The 15,621-nt window shown below is 54.8% G+C and overlaps 4 protein-coding genes across 16 annotated transcripts in view; all 4 read left to right on the forward strand.

Moving 5' to 3' along the window:
• Positions 1-6,294, forward strand: part of LOC1272110 (cadherin-86C) — a 113,474-nt gene extending 107,180 nt beyond the window's left edge. For 8 of the 11 annotated variants that reach the window (XM_061646912.1, XM_061646923.1, XM_061646915.1 and 5 more), the window contains 3 exons: positions 704-960; positions 1,733-2,066; positions 2,126-6,294. In XM_061646912.1, the coding sequence (XP_061502896.1) occupies positions 704-960; positions 1,733-2,066; positions 2,126-4,621 (3,087 nt within the window). In that variant the 3' untranslated portion in view covers positions 4,622-6,294. Of the gene's footprint in view, positions 1-703; positions 961-1,732; positions 2,067-2,125 lie in introns of those variants that run through there. The other 3 variants (XM_310987.6, XM_061646958.1, XM_061646963.1) reach the window with 3 other exon arrangements.
• A 627-nt stretch (positions 6,295-6,921) lies between these two features.
• LOC11175766 (uveal autoantigen with coiled-coil domains and ankyrin repeats) lies at positions 6,922-10,400 on the forward strand. Of its 2 annotated transcripts, XM_061644791.1 has the most exons (4): positions 7,608-8,433; positions 8,512-8,857; positions 9,588-9,798; positions 9,877-10,400. In XM_061644791.1, the coding sequence occupies exons 1-4, from the start codon at positions 7,824-7,826 to the stop codon at positions 10,225-10,227; spliced, it is 1,518 nt and encodes a 505-aa protein (XP_061500775.1). In that variant the 5' UTR covers positions 7,608-7,823; the 3' UTR covers positions 10,228-10,400. The 2 variants fall into 2 exon arrangements, with proteins under 2 accessions (XP_061500781.1, XP_061500775.1); XM_061644797.1 differs by having other exon boundaries at positions 6,922-8,433; positions 9,588-10,400.
• LOC1272108 (probable 4-coumarate--CoA ligase 1) lies at positions 10,281-12,850 on the forward strand. Its single transcript, XM_310985.5, has 2 exons — positions 10,281-11,908; positions 11,976-12,850. Exons 1-2 carry the CDS (start codon positions 10,802-10,804, stop codon positions 12,543-12,545), a joined length of 1,677 nt encoding a protein of 558 aa, XP_310985.5. The 5' UTR covers positions 10,281-10,801; the 3' UTR covers positions 12,546-12,850.
• Positions 12,851-13,888: 1,038 nt separating this feature from the next.
• Positions 13,889-15,416, forward strand: LOC1272107 (nucleic acid dioxygenase ALKBH1). 2 transcript variants are annotated; one of them, XM_061644818.1, is made up of 4 exons: positions 13,889-13,989; positions 14,109-14,257; positions 14,376-14,905; positions 15,009-15,416. In XM_061644818.1, exons 2-4 carry the CDS (start codon positions 14,162-14,164, stop codon positions 15,337-15,339), a joined length of 957 nt encoding a protein of 318 aa, XP_061500802.1. In that variant the 5' UTR covers positions 13,889-13,989; positions 14,109-14,161; the 3' UTR covers positions 15,340-15,416. The 2 variants fall into 2 exon arrangements, with proteins under 2 accessions (XP_061500802.1, XP_310984.5); XM_310984.5 differs by having other exon boundaries at positions 13,916-14,043.
• The last annotated feature ends 205 nt before the right edge of the window (positions 15,417-15,621 follow it).

The following is a 15,621-nucleotide window of genomic DNA, read 5'->3' on the forward strand; positions in this document are numbered from 1 at the left end:
ATTTTTTCCCTCCCTTCCTTTTTTTCTTCTTCTCGATCCTTTTTTTTTCTTTCGATACTTTCGATTTCTTTTCTTCACCCCCCCTTTGCATCCATTTTCTTTCACACACACTGTCATCTATCCAAACTCTTGCTTTTCCTCCCGCCATTCTCCCTGCTCACTCACTCCTGGCCAAACCGACCAAAACAATGACCGGGCCGCAAACGTTTGCAAAATAATTATTTGTGTGTTTCGTTTCGTTTCCTCCTTTTTTCCCCCCTGTTTTCGATTTTTTTTAATTCGATTCCTAAACATTTCCTAAACAATTCCTGTCAATGTGTTCCGTCTTTTTCGCTCATTGTGCACTTGCAAATGGTACTGTTTACATGCAAAATTATGCAAAATTATCTCACGAAAAAAATCTCACAAACCTCTGCAATGGATATGAATAAAATAATTAATTTTCAAAAATTTATAAAAAAAAAATAAATACACACACACACACTCTTAAACTCTTTAAAAAAAAAACACACACACGCATTTATGCTGACTTTCCACGCCCACCAAAAAAAAAAAAACAACAACAACAACCAAACAAACCCAAATGGCCTTTCATGCAATGTCGTCACCATCTGCCTCACATCCTGCCTCCAAACCAAAACCAACCAACCAAAAAAAAAAAAAAAAAAAAACCACCAACAACCATCACCAACAACCATCGCAGGTCGCCGAGTGGATGGGACGGCGAGAAGCCTGGTCAGCAGCGAATCGATCGACCGATTCCCGTACCAAGCCGACGCATTGGGAGTACCGAGGGCGGCGCGACATTGGCAAAGGCACACTAGCGGCGGCCGGGGACGACGGGGGGGACGACCGGGACGGTGAGCCGGACCAGCGCGGGGACGAGAGCGGCACCGACGGCAATGAGCGGAAGCGGGCGAACGATGGCGGGAAGCTAGAGAAGCATACGGTTAAAATTAGGTCAGTAACCAGGGAGGGCCGAAATTGGATTTGTTTTTGTTTTTGTTTTGTTTCGGGGTACACCACCCCCGCCCGCCACCCTCCGCCAACCCGTTTTTTCTGTTTTACTTTTTCCTGCGCGAGATGGGGTGGAAAGCAGTTGAGCATCCATGTCCCCTTTTTCCATTCGAACATCCCACCCGTCCACATCCAGAAAGAGTTAGTGAGAGCAAGCGACGAACCTGCCAACCGTTGTGTTGGAGCGAGTTTAGCTTTTTTTTTTTTTAATGTGCGGAACGTGTTGTTTCTAGTAGGCTTCAAGGAGTAGGCTACTGTTTGTGAAGATTTGAAAGGTCTCCAGGACCCGTTAGGCTTTAGTGTGCAAATTGTGCTGGCTTACTACTCAGCATGCTTGGACAGAACAACTGTAAAGAAACTACTGTAAAGCCTGTCTGACAGCTCCTTCCCTTGCGTACTTCATTTCTAAACCCGCAACCTCCCCTTCCCACCCTCCCTCTGCCTGTCCAGTAATTCAAGATTTGGAACATCCCACCCAAGATTTGGATGGAGCGTTTGTGTTAGCTTAGCTGGTGCCCGTACATAGTAGTGGTTTCGTAGTACTGTAGTAAAGGCGGATGGATGTAGTACGTAGTAGCAAAAAAAAAAAACACACCCTTCTCGGCAGTCCGGATTGGCAAGCGCGCCGCTCTCGCGAGAGCAAAGGCAGAAGGAGATGTGCGCTAACATCCCCCCTCCCCAGCACTAATCAGGCTCCGTTGTTCGTTCGTTGCAGGAGCGACATGAAGAGCAAATCGACCAAGGACGACACGCACATGCACCGGTCGCGCACGAACCTGCTGAACGCGGACCGGGACATGTACGTGGAGGACGTGGACGAGCACGATCCGGAGTACCAGTCGCTGAAGCGCATCCACCACCACCACCATCACCATCATGCTGGTGGCGGCGGCGGTGGTGGCGGGGGCGGCGGCGGCGGCGGCGGCGGCAAACCGACCACGGACGATGCGCTGCCGATCGATGACGACTCGATGCGCCGGCACGAGATGGATCGGGGCAGCGATCTGAACTACGAGCGGCGCGGCAGCTTCAAACGGCAGGGACACGCGGTAAGCCTTGTACAGCATATCTGAGGGTTCGTTGTCTCACGTTGTGCTCTCCGCATTAGGCGGCTCCACAGCTGGTCGCGGACGACATTGAGCCGCGCGATCAGTACTTCATCAAGGACGGCAACGCGGAGATACTGCGGCTGATAACGCGCGGCCGCAACGAGGAGGAGAACATCTACGTCAACATACCGCAGCAGCAGCAGGCGCAGCAGCAGCAGCAGCAGCAGCGCGCTGGCGTGGCCGCCCAGCCCAACCAGCCCCAGTACATCATGGTGGACAACGGCGGCAAGGAGATCCTGATGCGCCGGTACATCGAGGAGCAGGCGAACGGGAAGCAGATCATCCGCGAGCACTACCAGCTGCTGCCGGGCACGACCTTCATCCAGACCATCCCGAACGAGGTGCCGGTGCGGCGGGGCGAACACGTGACCGAGGTGAAGATCGGTGCGGGCGCGGGCCGCAGCAAGGACCCGGCGGCGGACGGGGACGGCGACCCGGGCCGGCTGAAGCCGGCCGTCTCGACCCACTCGCTGATGCACCAGGAGCTGGAGCACTCGCTCAAGCAGCAGAACGCGCTGCTCCGCCAGATACTGCTCGAGAAGGAGAAGCTCGAGGAGCGGTACAACCAGTACGAGCAGGCGCTCGAGACCCAGAGCCTGCCGTGCCAGTCGATGGCGGTGGTGGTGGCCGCCACCCAGACCGACTGCGACACCGGCACGCAGACGGAGCCGATGCGCGGCGGCGGCGGCGGCGGCGGCGGCGCTGGGGGCTTCGGGGCCTCGGGCGGGTTCGGCCGGCGGCGCACCAAGAGCGAGAACGACGACTCGCTGTCGGAGGACGAGTACGAGTACGTGCGGTACAGCCCGCCGGACAGCCCGGACGGCGTGTACCTGATCAAGCGCCGGCGGCACCGCAAAAAGACGCTGAAGCACCGCACCGGCGGCAAGGGCGGGCTGGGCGGCGGCAGCGGCGAGTACAGCGGTGGCGAGTCGACCGGCGAGCGCAAGTCGAACCGGCGCATCATCGTGGTCGAGTCGGTGAAGCGCAAAATCCGCACCCCGATCCAGGAGGAGGAGGACGAGCTGCACCACGGGCGCGAGCTGCGCCGGGAGGGCCCGGGCGGCGGTGGGCACCGGCGGGGTGGGCAGGAGACGCGCACCAGCATACTGCGCCGCAAGCGCAACGAGGAGCTGTCGCGCAACGGCAAGGAGCCCGGGAAGGAGCAGCGGCTCAAGCGGGACGTGCTGATGGAAATCTCCGACTCGCTGCACGGGCCGGAGCAGCGGGGCCGGCGGGGCGGGGGTAACGGGGGCAATGGTGCGCCCGGGGCGGACGGGCGCCGCAAGAAGGTGTACCGCAAGAACGTCAAGTACTACGAGGACTCGGACGGCTCGGAGAAGGAGGTGGTGGTGCAGAAGAACTACTTCTCCGCGGACAGCCTGGACGAGATGGCGTCCGACGTGGAGGACTACCGGTACTCGGTGACGAAGACGTCCAAGTCGGTGACGGTGTCGCCGAAGGCGTCGGTCGAGCAGCGGGTTTCGCGGCGCGACGACAAGACCGAAACGACCACGACCCGCATCCGGCTGACGACGTCCGAGTCGCCGAGCCGCCGGCAGGCGGCTGGGACGGGCGGTTCGGGGGCAATGGCGGGCTCGCAGGGCCCGAAGGGGCCCGCCCCCAAGCCGCCCCGCCTGAGCAAATCGGTGTCGAAGGAGGAGGACCTCAACGAACCGGGGGGCGGCGGCGGCGGCGGCGGTGGCGGCGAGGGACAGCAGCACGGGGTCAACCCGAAGTACATGGACTGGTACTACAACCTCAGCAAGGAGGGCGACTCGCTCGAGAAGCGGGACGGGCGCAAGAGGGACCGGGAGCCGGCCGGCGGGACGACGCTGCTCACCACCACGACCACCAGCTCGACCACCACCATCACGACCGGCGGCAGCCGCCGGAAGGGCGAGGGGGAGGCAGCCGCGGCCGCACCGGCCCCACCGGCCAAGGGCAAGCCGGAGCCGGCGCCCCGCACCAGCCCACCGAAGGAGGCCCGCCTGCTCAAGGAAGACATACAGCACGCGCGCAAGGTCGCCCAGTCCCAGCAGCAGCAGCAGCAGCAGCAGCAGGAGGCGGGCGGCAGCCACCCGCTGCTCCAGCACTCCGAGCACCGGTTCGAGGCGGAGTACGGGACCGGGCCGCCGGTCGTGCCGGCCCCGCCGGACAAGCTGCCCCACTACCTCTACCCCGAGACGCCACCGATCGTGAGCCGCGACAACAAGGTGCAGATCAAGATCGTCGACCAGTCGGCGGCGGCGACGGCGGCCCCCGGGGCGAAGTCGAACGGTGCCGGCGGCGGCAGCACCAGCACCAAGAACGCGAAAACGCTCAACGTGTCCACGCTGGAGGACGATCACGATTCGGGCATCGCGATGAACTCGCTGCTCCACACCAAGGGCAAGCGGAACAAGATCGCGGACAAGAAGAGCATCTTCACCATCGCGTACGACGACGTGCGCATCCGGCAGATCCGGTCCGAGAGCGACACGCCCCCGTTCTCCTAACGGCGGGCGGGCAGCCTCCGGCGGCAGCGCCCGAAACCGTCCAGTGACTAGGCGCGCCGCAGTACAAAACACAACACCGGACGCAGCAGCAGCGGATCTAAGGCCCCTGTCACTACAGCGTTATGGTGTTCTACCAGTCCTCGGAGCCGCCTTAGTCTGCGTACCGTTAAAGCCGCCATTTGCAGACGCGGCACACCAGTTTCCAACTGCCATATTCTAGCAGTGTGTTCCGGGCGGCAATGCGCACCATAATCGAGCAGCAGTAGTAGTATTTGCAGTGGTAGTAGTAGCAGTAGTAGTAGTCGTCGTCGTAGCAGCAGTAGTGGTAGCAATCGTTCGTTTGAAGATCGCACTGATGCTCATCTGCCGGATCGTTGTGATCGCGCGCGCCGCAATTTGTTAGGTTAGGTTTTTTAGTGATCCCCCCCCCCCCACACACACACACTCATTCACACATACAACCGTGCATCGCTCTTTCGGGTCGTCCCGGAACGTCGCCCGTCATTCGTGCGATTAGAAAGGTTAAGGTTTGTTAGGTTTACGAACTCCATTGGAGTCTGTTAGGTAGCACCTTGGTAGTAGTGCCTTTGTGTATAGTAGCTCAGTCAACCTTCCAGATTACGTTAAACGGACGGGAAGTAGTGGCAGCCGCAGCACGTGTGTTTCATGTGATCCCCTACTTCGCCGTACCGTGTAGCCTAAGTTAATTCGTGCTTTGATGCGTTCCTTATATACGAATATTGTAAAAAGATACAGAGAGACAGAGAGAGTGAGTGAGAAGGATGGAGAAGGGAGAGAGAGATAGAGAGAGATAGAGAGAGAGAAAGTAGGAAGAGTTTAAAGTTGTACATTTTTTTTGGTTAGTGTATTAGTAGTTTCGCCTTTCGCACTATTCTTTACTTGTTCCTCGCCACCTTTCGCCTACTGTCACCACGCAAAAATGTGTTGAAAGACTTATGCCGGATTCATGAACAGAACAGGCTTTCCGTCCACCTGTTTCAGTCGCTGATGCGCAACCCATTTTTCTGTTCTGTTCCACAGCGAAATGTAAATAGCCAGAATGCACGAAACGACGGCGATTGGCGTGTGCATGCGATGGTGCGTGTGTGTGTGTGTCTGTGCGGGTGAGTGAGTATTGGGAGTAGCTGGAGCAGATCAACGCCATCATGTAGACACTGTCGATAGAAGAGGAAGGAGATAACTAAATGGATAATAGCGATATGTTAGGGATTACGGTTTTTGATCATGTTTAGTGAACTGGTTCCAATGTCCGATGGAGGTTGCCACCGTGCAGCTGGAAGAAGGCGTTTAACGTGACCATCACGAATGTGGTACTCCGTACTGCATCGAACTGGGCTCAGCGTGCAAGGCTGCATGGGAAGGATTACAGCAAAACAGCCACTGATACGGCATTTTCAAGAAATGGGGTTCTTCCAGCTCGGCAGGTAAATGGCAAAGTAGTAGTGCTGTCATTAGTAGGCCCTAGGCACGGAAACGGTTTAGCGATCATCTTGTTAGCAAGGAACTGTAGACACTTAGCAATTAGATAACTACTACTTCCTCCACACAATGTAGAGATAAAGGCAAGCAGAATTTGATAGCGAGAAAGAGATAGAGAGTGAGAGAGAGAGAGAGAGAGAGAGAAAGAGAGAGAGAGAGAGAGAGAGAGAGAGGAGAGAGAAAAATACGATACCTTACGTAGGTACGCAGAAAGGAAAGGTACAAGAATAGGTGAGTTAGTTTTATGCGATGATTCTGTAAGGCGGACAGATTTCTGGCAGGGGATTGAATGCGACAAATATCAAATAAAGAAAAATGTCTATTTTTTACACAAACTACACGAAAATTTTCTTACCGTAGCGGTAGTTGGGAAATACCGATTTGATTCTGTCTGTTCTTTCGAGGTTATCATTGGGACCGTTCTTGGTTCCTAAAAGTCTGGCTCTTTGAAATTGTTGCTCATTTACTTCATTTCATTTGCTGCCAAATCACTGCTAACTTCGTGTTGAAATATATCACATTATAATTTTAATGTAAACTATCAGTACTGTCTACCTGTTAACCATTTCGACATTTGTTTTGAGGTATTCAGCCGTATCGGGGAGCTCGTTCGTTCCCGGGAACGTTCGCCGCGACGCTCATTTTCACTCATTTCATAGCCCTCTATGATCAAAAATGTCTGCCTAATCTTGCGGTACAACCCTGTCCACTCATGAGCGACGAACGTTCTTCGACGAACGAGCTCCCCGATACGGCCGATTCTCTAACTACCCATGATTTTTCGAACACGGTTGTAGTGCCAAAGAAGAAGCCGAGCCTGCGTTTGCTACGAGGAGACGGTCCATATTAGGCTTCAACCCATGACGGGCTTGTTATTCAGCCGTACCGGCGAACTCGTTCAACGAGAAACATTCGTCGCTCATGAGTGGACAGGATTGTACCACTAGGTTGGCCAGAATAAAATCTATGCGGTTTTCTAATTTTTGATCTAGAGGGCTATGAATTAAGTGAAAATGAGCGTCGCGGCGAACGTTCCCGGGAACGAACGAGTTCGCCGGTATGGCTGATTAAGACATACGAGTTGACGACTGTTCCACGGGACTGTCCTATTGTGGGACTGTGCTACTTTATTGCAAGGGTTGTTTGGTGGCAGTCATACACATTCGACCAGTTTGTGATCTGTTTTCCTAAACCTGTGAAGCTTAACCCTGTAGGAGCAAGTAAAAATAAAAGGAAATAAATATCCAAGGCATGCGTGTGACATTGTTCGTACATGACAGTACATTTCGTGCTCGAATCTTTGATGTTGGATTTTGGAGACAAAATAACTCCATTGGAGCTAAAGCCTCTCAAAACTTTACCAAAAACAACATTTCGCTGTTGAATCACACGCAAACTCATAAACTGCTCGAACACACCTTGTTTTGTTTACATCCTTATGACGCGTCTACCGCTACGTCGTGTAGTCAGTGCTGCATCGCCGTCACTCTCCAACTGTCAGTGCCGCGACTGTCAAACAACGGTCACATATTCGCCTTTGTACACCTATCGCCAATCAAACGGTCAAACGAAACGAAAAGTAGCAACGGAAAACCAACGTACGATTCCGCCCAAAGGTTTGTGCCTTCTACTGGGGGAGAAAAAGGGTAACGCGGCGAAAACAAATCAAGTGCCGGGTCGTTCCGTTCCACCGTGCTGCGCGATGGACAGGCTCAAGGCAGAGAACGAGGAGCTGCGGCAGGAGCTGTACACGGTGAAGAAAAAGCTGCAGGTAGCCAAGCAGATCAGCACCGATCTGTCCGACGAGCTGGAACAGCAAGTGGCCAAATCAAACCGGCAGCTGGAACAAATGCGCACCGAGCACGCGACCCAGCTGAAGGCACAGGAGGCGCAAATAGAGCAGCTGAGCAAAGAGCTCGCAGCGCAACGCTCCGAGCCGCCGCAGCAGGGCCCGCCCGCGGACGGGCCCGTCCCCGAGCACATCGAGGAAACGCTCCGGATGGTGCAGGAAAAGTCGCTGCGCGCCAAGCAGGACTGGGAGGAGGACGAGCTGCAGTATCAGTCGGAAATCGTGCAGCTGCAGCAGAAGCTGACAACGGCCGACCGGAAGCTCACCGGTGCGCTGACCAACATTGCCGAGCTGAGCGAGGAGATCGAGCTGCTGCGGGAGCAGCTCGCGTCCAAGAAGGGCAACCTGGAGATCAAAGCGCAGGAGGCGGAGGAGCTGCGCGACCTGCTCGAAGCGACCCAGCAGCAGAACGGCATGCTGGCGGCGGAGCTGGCCGGTTTGCGCTCCAACTCGAACAGTGCACGTGAGTGTGAAGCGCTCGATCGCTTCAGTTCGGCCCTGCAACTGTGCTTAATATTTCTCTTTCTCTCTTTCGCTGTAGTTGAGAAGGGAAATTCCTTGTTCCGGGAGGTGGCCGATCAGCGCAAACAGCTCATGCACAGGTACAACCAGCTGAAGCAGCGCTTCTTTCAACTTAAGAGCGAGCACGAAGACTGCCCGCGAGAGATCCGCACGCTCCGTATGGCGCAGCGCGAGTCCCAGACGCAGTACGAGCGGTGCGTCAAGCTGGTCCGGTCGGCGGAGTACTACAACGTGCAGGCGCTCCACGAGCAGATCAAGGATCTGACCGAGCAGCTGGCCCGGGCGGATCGGCGGGTGCGCCACCTGGAACACGAGATGGCCTCCAATAGCTTTGCATGGGTAAACGTACTCGTCGAGTACTATACGTAAGTTATCGTTTTCTTTCTAGCATTTGTGTTTGGCTGTTATTTTAATTATAATTTTAATCATATCAATTCGGCCAGTCTGTAAAATTGTGTTAAATATTTGTAGCGATTCAGTCGAGTCGAAAAATTTGACCCAATTGCTCTATGAAATATGCTTATTGTTTTAGAAGCCTGGTAGGAACAATCAATCGAGACGGTGCGATGAAATTGCAGTAAGCGTCAAATTGCCACACCAACTCTCGGGGATGGCTTTAAAATACGCTTTCAAAATACGGCTTTCAAAACATCAAAACTAAAGATTTCTCAGCTATTTAATTCAGAGAATCTATTGCAATATAATGTCATTGGTTGGAATGACTCTTCTACTTGACACCTTTCTATGGAAACCTCAATGCCGCGTATAGAATCGAGTTGGAAAAGGTCCTTTTTTCCTTAGCAACTCTATACAACTCCAATTATTCGATTCATACAAAGGTTCACATCGATTTTATGCAAGCTACCTGGCTTGTTGACTGTAATTTTGATACAAAATAAGGTTCAAGCCCTGCTAAAACGGATTCAGTTCATTCACAACTGAAAAGCTATTCAATTTGAAGTTTCACTCTCGTTTGTCTAACGATTCTAGTGGCACCAAAAATGTATCAATTTATTGCTGAAGCTTTTTAGTTTCCTGGTTCCTAAGTACTAAAACTGATTTTCGCTTTGTTTTTTGTTTTACTGTTTTACACAGAAAAGAAATGGATACACTAAAAAGCTCGCTCAACTCGTACCAGCACAAGCACCGCCAAGCGATGGACATGCAGGAGGATGCGGTAAAGGAGGCATGGAAGTGGCGGCTGGAAGCACAGCGGATGAGGCTGAAAATGCTGCAGATCGAAGTGCCGCCGGCCCCGGCTGACATGACCGAAGGCGCCGGTTCGCCGACCTCCGACACAACGCTTGTGCCGCCGGCCCCGGCTGACATGACCGAAGGCGCCGGTTCGCCGACCTCCGACACAACGCTAGTGCCGCAGAGGGAGGTGCCGGACAGGGACGAACAGAGAGAAGGCAGCCCCAAGGATACGGTGGCACCGGAAACGGTCTCGGCAGAAAATAAATCCCACGATGTCACCGTCATCTGCAACGAAAAGGCTGACGAAAGTGGCGCCAAGACGATCACCACCACCACCACCAAGCCGCCCATGAAGGAGGAGGTTGCCGGCGCGATGCCGCTGCAGGAAAGGAACGCAAACCAGCTGGTGATGAAGATAGTGCCCTTCAAGTGTTACAAACTTAGCGACCTTATCGCGAAGCAGAAGGAAGAAACGGACAATGTTTCGCCACCGGAAGCAAAGCACGCAGCGGGAGAGGGAGTCGATGGGGGGAAGTAAGTTAGTGCAAATGCCTTCGGTGCTGCGCTGTGCTGCAGAGACAAGGCAGTAGGTTTTGTTGTTGCCATTGTTCGTACCACATTGCATCTGTTAATTGTCATATCATTTTAATGTTTAGAAATAAATTTTAAAGAAGGCGCCCTTTGAGTCAGCTCGGGTTTATGCCTGCCTAATAGAGGAGTTTCAATATCACTTTGCCGTTAGGAAGAGCTAGGAGGCTTTCGATTAGGATTAGTGAACGTCATAAATAGCTTTCCAAGAAAGTAAACGAAGTACAATTTGCCATGTAAACGTTCAATCAATAGCTCAAGCTGGTAGTTGGATAGAGTAAATCATATTAAAAGGGACAGGCTGTTACAACGTGTCTCCCCTAGTGCAGCATGATTCGAAAGCGGCTTCACGCTCATATCTCTCGGCGCACTCGAAGCCTGTTTGGCAACAATAGAGCCAGACGGGTGCGCGATAACAAGAGTGGCCAGATGCCACCAGTGTAAAGTGGCACTCGCTATCCCTCTCTGTGCCCGCGCTTAAGCGCCCAGCCCGACAGTTACCCGTTCCACGCCCGTGCGTAAGCATGGCGACCCAGTACGATCCGGCTGCCGGCTGCTGGCGCGGCCCGGACCGACCGCCCGTGCTGAATCCGGCCGCCAACCTCGGCCAGGTGCTGCTGAACGTGCTGGAGCGAGCGGGCCCGAAACCGGCCCAGCTGAACGGTGACACCGGGTACGCGATGAGCGGGGACGAGCTGCGCCGTCGCGCGGTCCGCTTCGCCAGGCGGCTGATCGGCCCCGACCGCTGCCGGCAGGGCGACGTGGTGGCGCTGATGGCGCGCAACTCCGACGACGTGGCGCCGGTCGTGCTCGGTTGCTTCCTGGCCGGCGTAACGGTCAGCACGCTCGATCCGTCGTTCGGCGTGGAGGAGGTGGAGCACCTGCTGCGCCTGACCCGGCCCCGCAACGTGATAGCGGATGCGGACGCGCTGCCGGTCGTCTACGAAGCAGCCGGGCGGATCGGCCTACTGCTCGCGGCCCAGCCGTACGTGCTGCTCGGTGAGCCATCGGCCCAGTGTCTGCCCGTGGCCGACGTGACCGCGGTCGAGACGGACGATGAGGACGGGTTCGTGCCCGCCTACCGGGGCGATTCGGCCGCGCTGACGGCGGTTATTGTGTGCTCGTCCGGCACGACCGGTCTGCCGAAGGCCGTTCGTATCTCGCACGCCCAGCTGATCGGACCGTACCAGCGCATCAGCCAGCTCGATCGCCGCGACACGATCCTGTGCTTCAGCACGCTCTACTGGATCTCCGGCTGGCAGATGCTGATGACCGGTCTGCTGAACGGGATCCGGCGCGTCATCACCACCCGGCCGGCCACGCCGCAGCTTGCGATCGAGCTGTGCAATCGGCACCAGGTGACGCTGCTGCTCGTGACGCCCACGATGGCAACCGACATCGTGCGCACGCTGGAGGCCTCCGCCGAACGGTTGCCCTCGATCAAGCTGTTCGCCGTCGGCGGCAGCACGGTGTCGAAGCGGCTGCGGGAGGACATCAATCAGCGCGTCCTGGTGGCTGGCAGGGGTCGGTCGCTCGTCGGGTACGGCACCAGCGAGACGGGCAACATCGCCTACGAGCTGCTGGTCCGTGACGATTCCGTTGGCTTTCTGCTGCCCGGTGTAACGGCGAAGGTAAGTGTGTGATGGTGTGTGTGTGTGTGTTCTCATGTCCAATCTAATGCCACTCCACTCGTTACAGATCACAGCGGAGGATGGCCGACCGCTCGGTCCCAACGAAACGGGCGAACTGCTTGTCCGGCCGGCGCACCCCTTCCTCGGGTACCACGGTGACGTGCCGGCGACCGAGGCCACCCTGGCCGCGGACGGGTACGTGCGGACCGGCGACATTGCGCGCTTCGACGCGGACGGCTACCTCTATCTGGTGGACCGCAAGCGGGAAATCTTCAAGTACGACGGGTTCCAGATCGCCCCGACCGAGCTGGAGGACACGATCGCGGAGCTGCCGGGCGTCCGGTACGTGGCCGTCGTCGGGCTGCCCGATCCGGCCCGGCCGTACAACGAGCTGGCCACGGCGCTGGTCGTGCGCGAACCGTACGAATCGGCGAGCGCCCCGACCGAACGGCAGGTGGTCGAGCACTGTGCCCGCACGCCGGACGGGCGGGCTCGGCCGGCCCACAAGTGGCTGCGCGGGGGCGTCATCTTTGTCGACCAGCTGCCGATGACGGCGAGCGGGAAGGTGAGGCGGGCGGCGGCCAAGCAGCTCGCCGCAAGCCGGTGGAATCCAAGCGGACCGCCCCCGTCCGGCTAGAGAGGTGGCCGGCGTGGAATGTGTGGAAGGGTTTAGTGGACGATACGGCACAACCACTTCAAAAATAGGTTGATAGGGAATGGCGGAGGAGGGGGGGGGGATTGGGACAGAGGGTGGTTCGTAGCTATCTTATCGATTGAGATGGAATGATGCAACGACATAAACTTGATACAGCGCTTTCCCATAGTTTTTGTTTTTGTTTTTTTTTCCCAGGGATTTTAGAATGCACTAGTTGATTTGGCCAGGTTACAATGCAGCGCAAATAAATTACAAAGAGCCCTTTTACACTTAAGAGTACGCCGAAATTAATGGCCTCATAACCCAATTGAAATGAGATACTTATGACGACCTCTTAAGCGACCTTAAACCAAAACCAAACCTGACACCAATCCATTACATATTCTGGCTCAAGCACGGCGCATGAGCGGCAGTAGGTCCTGGATTTGAAACTGAACCTATACCGAACCTGAAACAGATACTGAACATACACCGGTTCAGGCATCAATACTGGTCATACTGGTCCAAGAACTGAACCCATACCTGTACTGGAACATATCAAGAATTAATTCCGGTCTTGGAACCGATCATGTACCCATACTGACCCTGACACTGATCATGAACCCCAACCGGTCCTGGAACCAACCATGAGCCCATACTGGTCCTGGAGCCGATCATGAATCAATAAACGTCCTGAAACTAAAAATAAACCTATAAAGGACCTGGAACTGACTATGAACCCGTTCTGATCCGGAAATAGCTCCCGATTATAATTAGTATCAAAAACAATACCTGGAACTGTTCTGGATTTGGATTTGGACCGATACTTGGAATTAGGTCCGAGTCTGGAACCGATACAATTCCAGTTCCAGTCGACAAACCATACCGAATGGAAACTGTGCAACTTAGGAATAGTGTAGGAAATAGCGTACGAACTTTAGTAGAATGTGTATTGTGAACCTGGATTTCCTCTTTTTCTATGCAAACGTAGAATCGGCATGGGAGGAGCTTTAAAAAGCAGATTAAAAAAAAGCCGAATCAATTTCGGTTACGTTTTGAAATGGAAACGCATGGAGCGTCGGTAAAACTAACGGCAAATCGAATGTAAAGTTACTATAAAAAGAAGCTATAAAATGTTTATATCTCGCTACAATCAAACGATGTGAACGGGCACCAACCGTAAAGTGCAATAATGCACTTTCAAATGTTTTCAAATATGAATTAAAAAGCATGCCCACTGCGGAGAGAATTTATTTCCTCTTTCGTAATAAATCGCTCACTGAAAATAATACAAGGAAGCTAAACTAAACATCAGCGCACAGCGAGCAAGCACATACTTTTGGAACGCACTGTGCCCGGGCCAGCTGTCAATTTGTGCGCATCGAATGTAAACAAACAAACCGGTGTGCGGGTGTTTTGGTTCGGTCCGGCAGCACAGTCGTGCCAGGTAACTGAAAAGACATGCGGTGCTAAAACTCAATACTAGATTGTGATTGCTCAGGTGTTTTGTTCTACGAATAGTTGGATGATCAAGCGCAACAAGTAATTATGGTTTTTCTTTTGCAGCATTGTGATATGAAACGATTAACGAAACGTTCAGCCAAAGAGTATGCAAAGCCATGTTCCAAACAGCCTTCAAGTACTACAAATCGAGAAATCCGCCACCTTCGTTCGAGGATGTGCTGCTGATCGGTAGCGACCATCCAAACCTGAAGGTAAGGGTTCGGTCCCCACTTTCTCTTAATACATGCCGAAGACGCCTCCAACACATTCAGGAAACGGTTCCAACACAATGCACCGAAAGTAATTGGTATGGTTTTTCTTTCCCCGCAGCCAGTGCGGTTGGGCAACATCGATGGGCAATGTTTCGCGGGCCTGCTGTCACCGAGCGAATGGAAGGTGCACGAACTGACCAGCCGTCCCGGGCTGCTCGTCGTGGCCAATCCGTTCACTGCCGAGGCACAGCGGCAGTGGATGACGCGCAGCTTGGCCGACTATCCGATCCCTCCCAACACCACCAACCAGAGCGGCGTGGGCCAGCTGGCGCGGGACGCTGTCGGCAGCTGGTGGGAGCAGCTGCAAACCATACCGACCCCGGCCGAGCGACGCAAGTTCGCCAAAAGTTTGCGCTGGGCCACGCTGGGCTATCAGTACGATTGGACAAACAAGCTGTACGACGAGGCACGGCGCGAACCGTTCCCATGCGAGCTCGGTGCGCTGGTCCGGTACGTCGCGACCACCCTCGGCTACGATCGCTTCTCGCCGGAGGCGGCCATCGTGAACTACTATCCGGCCGGGGCGACACTAGCCGGCCACACGGACCACTCGGAGGACGATCAAACGGCGCCTCTGTTTTCGTTCAGGTAGCGGCGGGATAGGGTTGAGCTGGCTGGCTGCAACACACACGTTTACTAAAGCGTTCTTTTTGCCCCCCCCCCCCCCCCCTCCCCCCCTTCTTTGCTTCAGCTTCGGCCAGCCGGCAGTGTTTCTGTTCGGCGGCACTAGCCGGGAGGAGCACCCGGACGCCCTGCTGCTGCGGAGCGGCGACATCGTCGTTATGACGGGGGCGAGCCGGCTGTGCTATCATGCGGTGCCGCGCGTTTGTATCGACGCGGAGCTGCCCGAGGGCCTGGGCTGCAGTGCGGCACGGTGGGCAGTGTTGGATGCGGAGCGGCCGGGCGCGGTGCAGTGGGGCGCTGCCGTCGAGGAGTACATGCAGCACAGTCGCATCAACATAAACGTTCGGCAAGTGTTGCGGGAAAACCAACAGACGCTGCAGCGGTCCGGGTTGGGCTGAGCAGTGGGAGAGCTGTAAAAGTGTGTGTGTGTGTGTGTGTGTGTGTTAAAATGCTATAAATGTATTGGTAATGAGCCGATCAAGTAGTATCGATTGCTTTTACGATAATCTCACACGCTTGCCGGGCAAGACGAGCCGATCGATTAGGAGTTTCCTTTAAGATGGGAAAGGTAGTTTTTTGCGCTACAGAGAGCTCAGAAAAGATTATGCAACATTGGACAGCGTGAAGAAAATGCAATTACTTGTTAACGAACAACTTCGGCATTGCATAGATAACAATTA

This window comes from Anopheles gambiae, chromosome X, assembly GCF_943734735.2.
Source record: "Anopheles gambiae chromosome X, idAnoGambNW_F1_1, whole genome shotgun sequence".
In the NCBI taxonomy this organism is placed as follows: domain Eukaryota; kingdom Metazoa; phylum Arthropoda; class Insecta; order Diptera; family Culicidae; genus Anopheles; species Anopheles gambiae.

Bases quoted from the DNA above. Each gene is read 5' to 3' on its own strand.
- LOC11175766 (XM_061644797.1), top strand. From the start codon at position 7,560: ATGACGCGTCTACCGCTACGTCGTGTAGTCAGTGCTGCATCGCCGTCA. The intron at 8,434-8,511 runs GTGAGTGTGAAG...CTTTCGCTGTAG, and splicing joins CTCCAACTCGAACAGTGCAC to TTGAGAAGGGAAATTCCTTG. The intron at 8,858-9,587 runs GTAAGTTATCGT...TGTTTTACACAG, and splicing joins GTACTCGTCGAGTACTATAC to AAAAGAAATGGATACACTAA.
- LOC1272108 (XM_310985.5), top strand. From the start codon at position 10,802: ATGGCGACCCAGTACGATCCGGCTGCCGGCTGCTGGCGCGGCCCGGAC. The intron at 11,909-11,975 runs GTAAGTGTGTGA...CACTCGTTACAG, and splicing joins TGCCCGGTGTAACGGCGAAG to ATCACAGCGGAGGATGGCCG.
- LOC1272107 (XM_061644818.1), top strand. From the start codon at position 14,162: ATGTTCCAAACAGCCTTCAAGTACTACAAATCGAGAAATCCGCCACCT. The intron at 14,258-14,375 runs GTAAGGGTTCGG...CTTTCCCCGCAG, and splicing joins GCGACCATCCAAACCTGAAG to CCAGTGCGGTTGGGCAACAT. The intron at 14,906-15,008 runs GTAGCGGCGGGA...TCTTTGCTTCAG, and splicing joins GCGCCTCTGTTTTCGTTCAG to CTTCGGCCAGCCGGCAGTGT.